Consider the following 8,960-nt stretch of genomic DNA (forward strand, 5'->3'; position numbering starts at 1 on the left):
CCACATATAACGAGCCTTACAATAAGAACTACAACACAGGCAGTTTAGGTGGGAAAATTACAGCCACCAGCCATTTTATATGAAACAGCAAGATAACTAGATGGGTGGAAAAAAGTCGAGTAGCTCATTTTTCTGAAATGTCTCTCCTTCCCTTTGAGAAGCTGTGTATTTGTCCTGTTAAACAGCGAGAGGCGCTGCCAGGCTCCTGAAGATGGTGGGAGGAACACAACATCTCCTAACAAGTCACGGCTTGACTCTCTCAGCACTCTCGTCTAGCTCGTCTGCCTGCCTCCTGTACTTGAGAGGCATGGCGGCACGCTCATTTGGCAGTCGCCCTGGTCGACTGCTAGCACGGCGCTTTAGACATGCAGCTTTAGTGCCTAGCCCCTGTGTCGTACTGCATATTAGCCAGTCAGCTAACTGTGAAGCGCGGCGAATTTAGGAGAAGGTGAGAGGCACATCCTTGGCGTGCTTGTTGACCTTTCCGTGCAAGGGACCTCGGTAATGACATTAACACCAGAGCCACAGCCATGACCATCAGTCCCTCCCTATTACCCCCACCTCCACCTCACAGGATGTCTCATGAAAAAAATTACCAGGGCCACATTTGAATTCCTACACCTCCAACATGCATGTGCTGTGCTCTAGCCAGGCTTACAGCGCTGCCATGAATCTCCCTTAAATCCGCACAGGACATTTATTTTGGTACTGTCTAAAAGGGCCATTTCATCTGGTTGGCCTAGTGGAAATATAAGGCAACACTTAAGGAATACCTTCCTGCTCCGGGGTAATGCATCAGCTGCCCTCACTGGTAATTACATGCGGCGAGGAGAGCTCTTCACCTCCCAGCTTAGCCATTGCTCTTACAGTCCAATGCCCTCAATTTACAAAAAGACCCTTGGATTTAATGTGGTAAAAGGCACAGGAAATGGGGGGAAGGTGACAATGTAAGATCCAAAAAGGAAGGGTTGTGCTGCCTACTGTAAGCGTAAGGATATTAGTCGACATTTAACTCTGTGATCATGTTTTTTCTGATTCCCCCTCCCCTTCCTGTGCCCATTTTTCCCAGTAGGATTATTGACTTGTTTTGGGTGCAGCAGCCTCCCCCAGGGAATGTAGACCAGAGAGACGGTTTCCTCTCGAGGTAAATGTCACCCTGGCCTATTATTCAGTCGGCTGCAGGCAGGCAGACAGTTAAACAGACTTGCACTCACTGCAGGGAAATAGGGCCGCATTAACCCCAGAGCACATTGGCATACCACATGCACCTTACATGTAACTGGTAACATTTATATACTCATATACACCTTACAGTTATACAATTTGAAAATGCATATACACAGACCAACTATGCATGCAGAGATAATGAGAGATAATTTAGGCCAGTGCACCTAAAATGGATTACTAGCAAACACAATTACTAGCGCAACAAACTGGCTATTTGAGCCCTTCTCTAAGAGTGCCCTTATGGAGAATTGTTTCTGATTGGACAATCTCAACAGCAGGTGATAGCACAGACAATAAGTGGCTAAGAACATATTGATTACAGATGTTAAAGCATGCAGTCATCCATTGGTAGCATTAGACGCTAGTCACCTGACAAAGGTCATTAGGATTGTTTGCTGAGATGTCTTTGACACTGGTTACTGCCTCTCAAGTAGCACGGCGTGTTTGATCAAGGTAAAGAAGGGCAAGATGCTGTTGGATGCATTGATTGGATGTTTGCGCTGAGATCTGACATAATCTCTCGCCAATGGCTAGTTTAGCTTAATTAAATGTTAAAATACCACTAACACAACAAAGGAGAAGGATGTGTCACACCGTGTTTACATTTTTCATAGATTACATTTTGTTAAGGCCATGGCTTACATTACACATTTGTGTTTGACTTTAAACGTTCATCATTATCTAAGACTATGAGAGAACTACATGATACAAGTGAGTATGCTGACAAATCAAATCTGGCAATTTGGGCCATGCACTTTATTTTCTGGTGGTGTAAGTGTATTTGTGTGTGTGTATCTGTGTGTGTGTGTGTGTGTGTGTGTTTGTGGGGGTCCATTTTCAGCAGGGCCATGAAAGAAGAAAGGCAACCAGCCAAACATGAAGACAGGAGAGGAGGAAGCAGAGATGGGTATTCTATATTCAAATAATATTTAATCCTATTAAATCCAAATCCAAACCATGGGTTTGACTTCTTTGCCTCTCTCTTTCTACCTCCTCTTCTACTCCCGCCTTTCTTGAGTCATGGTTGAGTTTTTCTTTTTCATCAGTCATCTCCTTAAAGACTGTCCAGGCAAAAGGGAGAAGCAAAGTCAGCACTCAACCACACACACCAGCAAATCTCATCTTCGTTCTGTCCCCAGCTGATTAGCCATCAGGATGGTGTGTGTGTGCTTGTCTATGTGTGCACACACAAGATTGAGAAGGAATGCACACACAGTTTCTCATCCATTTCAAGACGCAGGGATATGACTGTAAGGTTGCACATGTGTTCTGTGCTGCAATTGGTGCATGGTTAGAGTTCAAATGAATGGCTTGACTGCAGTGATCTGCTTTGTGCCAGCTTACATTTTGCATGTAAAAAACAGACAGAGCAACAGAGCAACCAAAAGGGCTTGAGTTTACAGACTGTCCATACCAGTGGACCCCTCTCCTTCAAAATTAGGGGAAGGAGTGAGAGAAACAAGAGAGACAGAGTAAAGAAAAGAAAGAAATTATGGGTGGATGTGAGGGGAAAATAGTGAATGACATGAGAGTGACAAAATCAAGGGAATAGAAGAAGAGGAAGAGCATAGCAGTGGACCACAAGCAAAAGAGAGAGAGAGAGAGAGGCGGGGGGGGGGGGATCCGGGATGAGAGAGAGTGGTGTAGAGAGGGAGAGAGAGGAGGGGGTGGATGTGTTAATACACAGGAACACTGCATCAAACCAATGCACAGTGCGGAAGGGGGTGCGTCAGCAGTACATTCACGTTTCAACTGAAGGACAAAAGGAGGAGATAGAGCGGCTCGTCTTGGCTGCCTGCAACACCAACACATAGAGAAATAGAGAGAGAGAGAGGGAGAGAGAGGGAGAGAGTGAGAGAGACCCGCTTGCTCGCGCGCGCGCAAAAAAAAAGATCGGCGCGGAAAGGAAAGGGGAGGGGAGGAGGAGGAGGAGGAAGGTGGTGGTGGTGGTGGGGCACTCAGAAAATGTTGCCGTCGCTGCTGTCGCTGCTCCCGCCTGAGCCGTGGACGGACTTCTCCCGTGTGTGCGCTGCTGCTTCTGCTGCTCCTGACTCCAGCGCTTGACTAGCTGGCTGGCTCTCCCTCTCTGCTGCAGCACACCGGTCAGCTCCGCTTGTGATGGCCAGAGAAGGCTAACAGCCACAACTTACCACCTCAGGACTTTGGCGAGCAGGAGAAGGGGGAGGGAAAGATACAAAAAACAGGGGGTACGGTGTGAGCTATCGCACAAGGAGAGGAGGAAAAAGAAGGAGAAGAGGAGGAGGAAAAAGAGGAGAGAAGGAGGAGGGTGAGCGAAGGAATCCTCCGCAAGGCTGCACTCTGAAATCAACGGCACGTCACAGACACAATCAATCCTTCTCTCTCCCTTTCTACCTCTCTCGTGCACGCTCTCTCTCTCTCACTCTCTCTCTTTCCCTCTCTCTCACACACGCGCTCTCTTTTCTCTTCTCTGTCACAGAGTGGAGCGGAGCTGCGTTCTTAAGCAGAAGCCTCACCGCTGCTGCGCTGCTGTCCTCTCTCTCTCACCCCCTCCTCCTCCTTCTTCTTTTCCTCTCTCTCCCTCTCTCACTCATTCTCTCTCTCTCTCTCTCTCTATCCCGCACCAACACCACCCCCGAACCCCCCTCTGGAGAAATTGACGGATTATTGCTAACTGTGCACGCGGCAGCCTGCAGCTGCTACAGCGATGGACCAGGGGAGTGCAGCTAGTTAAAAAATGCAAAACGGAACGACCGCAATGTGCGTCTATTAGCCCTTTTCTGGATTTGTCTGTGAACGGCTAATCAACCGGACAAGTGTCGGAGGCTGGTGGAGAGAGAGAGAAGAAAAAAAACAAAAAAAAGTAAGGAGGAGGGGGGGGAAGACTTCAACAGAAGGGAAAGAAAATCAGGACTTGGGATTTTTTTCTCTTTGATCTTTCTTCTTTTTCCCTCCCTCTGTGTTCATTCTGTGTTATGTTAATTGCTTTTGATTCATTTAGGTTTTTTTTCTACCTTCTGTCTTCCTTGGTTGAACCTGTACATAGTACTGCCATGGAGCCTCACAAAAATATTCTGTGGTTTTCAGCGTCGGCTTCCAAGGACAATCAGTGGGGGAGATAAGAGGAAGTCTCTTCTAGGCACGATGGATCCACGCACCTGCTTAGCTCTCTGGGCCTGGTGTTGTCAACTGGTTCATCTTAATGCTGCTTTTGTCTGGATTAAATAGGAGCCATTTTGTTGAATTGCTTCTCTGTCCACTTCACACTTTTCTGGAGGGGAATTGAAAAAAAAATGTCCAACTGCTCCTGATGGGGAGGCTGACTGAATGTGATCCTGTTTGTGCTTGCTGATCTAAAGGGGGAGACCAGATCTCTCAGTAAACAAAAACTTATGAGGTAAGTGCTCGTTTTTTATTTAACCCTGTAGTGCTTCTTTTCTCTGCTGACTCCGGTTTTACTTCGTTTATTTACCCCTCCACCCCCTTTCCCCCTTACATCTCTCCGCACAGCATCCTCCTGCACTGTCGATGGAAAAAAGAACGAGAGCCTTGCTCAAACCAGGGTAGGGCCAGTTCTCAGTCCCTGAGCCAAATCCCCACACAATGTTGAATTATGAACGTGCCACATCATGAGTCTCTCGGGGCAGGTAACTGTGCACCGTGCCTGGAACTCAGCCCTGCTCTGTGCAGTCTACCTCATGGTGCGAGCGTGGAGTGTGTGCGCGGCCCCCTCGGGCCCCCTCAACTGCCCGGCTGTCTGCTCCTGCAGCAGCCAGTTCAGTAAGGTGGTGTGCACCCGCCGCGGGCTTGTCCGAGTGCCTCCAGGGATCCCCTCCAACGCCCGCTTCCTCAACCTGATGGAGAATAGCATCGAGATCATCCAGGCGGACACTTTTCGCCACCTCCATCACCTGGAGGTCCTGCAACTGGGCAGGAACTCCATACGGCAGATCGAGGTGGGCGCCTTCAATGGCCTGACCAGCCTAAACACGCTGGAGCTGTTCGACAATCGGCTCACGGTCATACCCAGCGGGGCGTTTGAGTACCTGTCCAAACTGAGGGAGTTATGGCTCAGGAGCAACCCCATCGAGAGCATACCGTCATACGCGTTCAACCGAGTGCCCTCGCTCATGCGCTTGGATTTGGGCGAACTGCGGAAGCTGGAGTATATTTCAGACGGTGCTTTCGAGGGATTATACAATTTGAAATACCTTAATCTTGGAATGTGTAATCTGCGCGAGATGCCCAACCTCTCGCCGCTGGTGGGACTGGAGGAGCTGGAGGTCTCAGAGAACTTCTTCCCTGAGATCAAGCCTGGCTCCTTCAGAGGCCTAAAAGTTCTAAAGAAACTCTGGATTATGAACTCCAAGATCACGCTTATTGAGAGGAATGCTTTTGATGATGTCACGGGCCTGGTCGAGCTCAACCTGGCCCACAACAACCTCAGTTCCCTCCCGCACGACCTTTTTGCACCCCTGAGCTACCTGGTGGAGCTGCACCTCCACCACAACCCTTGGCGGTGCGACTGCGACGTGGTGTGGCTCTCCTGGTGGCTGCGGGAGTACATCCCCACCAACTCCACATGCTGCGGCCGCTGCCACCAGCCGGCCCACATGCGAGGACGCTACCTTGTGGAGGTGGACCAGACGACCTTTCAGTGCTCGGCACCGTACATCTTGGACGCGCCGCGGGACCTGAACATCTCAGCGGAACGTGTGGCTGAGCTCAAATGCCGCACGGCGCCCATGTCCTCGGTACGCTGGCTGCTGCCGAACGGTACAGTCCTGACGCATGGCTCCAACCACCCACGGATTGTTGTGCTCAATGACGGCTCCCTTAACTTCTCGAACGTGCTGCCGTCCGACACGGGCATCCACACCTGCATGGTGACCAATGTGGCGGGCAACTCCAACGCCTCTGCCTACCTAAACGTGAGTGCGGCCGAGCTCAACACGTCTGACGTGGTCTGCTGCACCACCACCGAGGTCGTTGACGTGGTGGAGCCAGTCTCCGAGAACACGTTCAAGCCCAAGACCACCATCACGGCCTCGCCGTCAGTCTTTCAGCCCGTCTTCATCTCCACTCCAACCGTACTGCTCCAGACCCCACGGCAGGTGTCGGTGCCGACCTCGCCCCGCAGCACCCCACGCCCGCCCTCGCCCAGCCTGGACGACATGATGAAGACCACCAAGATCATCATCAGCTGCTTCGTGGCCGTGACCATGCTGGCCGCCGCCATGCTTGTCGTCTTCTACAAACTGCGCAAGCGGCATCAGCACCGCAGCAGCGTGGCGGCCGCCAGGACTATAGAGATCATCCACATGCAGGAGCAGGAGCAGGAGGTGCCTCCACCAGCCTCCTCGGGGACCTGCCTGCCCGGGGAGGGCTTGCGTGACCACAACAGCATCTACAAGCCCTACAGCAGCAGCACCTACAAAGCAGCACACGGAGCAATGTGGACAGATAACAACATCGGCAACTCTCTGCACCGCTCACGGCCCACCACAACCACCATCAGCACCATCCATGAGCCCTACCTTAAAAAGTCCCACAAGGAGAAGGTACAGGAGACTCAGATCTAGCATCTCTCTCTCTCCCAACCTCCATCCCCAGTGCCCCAACTCCCAACTCACCATAGCCTTTACTCTTTGTGTTCTGACTTCTTTTTTCACCCGCCATCTACACATGCAATAGAATGCACAAAGAAAAAAAAAGACAGCAAACTACTTTTTTGTACGAAGTGCAAAACTGAGACTGTTTTTTCTTGTACATGCTTATACATAAATATGTGAAAAAAAACTATATATATAAATATATGAAATCAGTCCACTATTGGATGCTGAGAACAAACAGATTATATAAAAAAAAGAAGAGGAAATTTAAACTTTTCTAACCTGTAACTTCTATTTAAAAGGTTGAGATGTGAAGATGTCAAATGTCATTGAGAGATGATAATAGACTTGTTTGAAAAAGGGCATTCTGTGATTTTTAGACCATTATGCTAGATAGGATGCAGAAAAACACCATTTATACCCAGAAGACTTTCATTAAAAAAAGGGAAAAAAGGAACAAAAAAAGAAAATGTCCCCCGAATGAATCTTTACAGGTTATCTTGTAAAAGCACCAAGAATTTGTAATGTGCCAAGTGTTACACTGCACCGGCAATAAAATGATTTTTCTTTGGGAAAAGACAACAAAATAATTCAAATACAGAATGTAGGTAGAAAGACCTTCGTCTAAGGATAGCATTTCAAAACTGAAAGATAGAGTCTGCTGTTTAGTAGCTATCGGCAAAATGCTTCTGGACTGCACCACATTTCCGCAGCTAGTGTTTAACTCTATGTTTGCTGAGGATACAGCCTGAGTTGTCCCCCGTATTCAGTGCTTTCTTTCCCTCGGTAATTACCAACCATGCTGTTCGGGATTGCTCACATTATTCTCCAGTTCGCTTTGCTCTAGGGGAATCCAGAGGTTGTAATTTATCACCCCACTTTCCAACCCCCACCTTCCTCCACACCAGAACAGTTTGATACAAACAGGTTTCTCAGATCTTGGTTGCTTACTATATTTCTTTAAGGTCCTGGTCGGCTTCATTATGGCTTGTGTAGCTTTTAGGGCTAATTTAGTAAATGCATTACAACAGTTGCCTCAGATTAGTTTTTGCAAGGGCTCACATGGGATGATTTTTGTCCCTCAGAAGAGCAGAGACTGGGTGCAGTTGTTTGGTCGTTTTTTGCCGCAAGTATAGAAAAAAAAAAAAGACAAAAAAAATTGAAATAATAAATGCTTACACTTTATCTTTGGTGGAAGGGAAATGATTATGAGTGTTTGGGGTTGTGGGCTGTCCTCTCCTGGAGTCATTGAAACAGTGTTTTTTTTGGGGTCTTTGTTTTTTTCTCTCCATTATTTCAAGCAACACTATTTTTTATGAGGAGTCTACAGAGGTTACAAAAAAGAGTAATAAAAAAAACAACAGCACTTGGTTTGTATTTCTCTAATCAAAGTTCTTTCTGTTTGCCTCTTTACACCCTACCTCCCCTCCCCCTCCCCACAACCACCCACTCACACACAGACACACACACACACACACACACACACACCACACAGACAAACACACGTTGATTCATTCTCCGCAGCGGTAAACCTTGGTGTTGGGTGGCAGACTGCGAGGGCAATGAGGTGGCGAGAATAGCGCTGTCGGTTCACGAGGCATTTCCTCTGCTCCGTGGCGCACTCGGTGGAGGTGGCGGCAGCGGCGGCGACAGAGGCGCGTTCGCTCAGCGCTGGGGCCTGAATGAGATGCTGTGAGGGATGTCTGGCTGGCCAGATTTCAGTCTCTGATAAGGCCAGCTCAGAGCGTATCGAACAGTAGCACATGGCGCACTGAGTGACTGCAGAATGAGCGAGCAGAAGGGCTGAGAGCCGCTGCCGCCAAGTGGTGGTGAGGGCTGTCAACCCCCACCCTCCGCAGAGAAAAGGTGATGATGAAGACCAGACGTTGGGTGTTCACACTGATCCCACACACACACACACACACACATATATGAGATGGAGGGAGAGTGTGGAAGGAGAGGGGATGAGATAGTGATGACCAAATAAAGTTTTTTACTGGAATGCAGTTTCAAAAACGACGAAGAAATGGCAGGGAGCTCTGCAAGGGCACACCAACCCTTTGCACTTGTGTGTCTCGTCGCCGTGGTGATGAAGTTGCGAATGATTCTCGCGTGGCTGTAGATAAGGTTGTGGTTTAAGGA

At 48.9% G+C, this 8,960-nt stretch overlaps 1 protein-coding gene across 1 annotated transcript; it reads left to right on the forward strand.

Annotated features, from left to right (window-relative positions):
• Positions 1 to 4,835: 4,835 nt before the first annotated feature.
• Positions 4,836 to 6,788, forward strand: lrrc4.2 (leucine rich repeat containing 4.2; the record flags this gene model as incomplete). Its single annotated transcript, XM_080841644.1, has 1 exon — positions 4,836 to 6,788. The coding sequence occupies one exon, from the start codon at positions 4,836 to 4,838 to the stop codon at positions 6,786 to 6,788; it is 1,953 nt and encodes a 650-aa protein (XP_080697770.1).
• Positions 6,789 to 8,960: the final 2,172 nt, after the last annotated feature.

Source organism: Sprattus sprattus (genome assembly GCF_963457725.1).
Source record: "Sprattus sprattus genome assembly, chromosome: 7".
Taxonomy (NCBI): domain Eukaryota; kingdom Metazoa; phylum Chordata; class Actinopteri; order Clupeiformes; family Clupeidae; genus Sprattus; species Sprattus sprattus.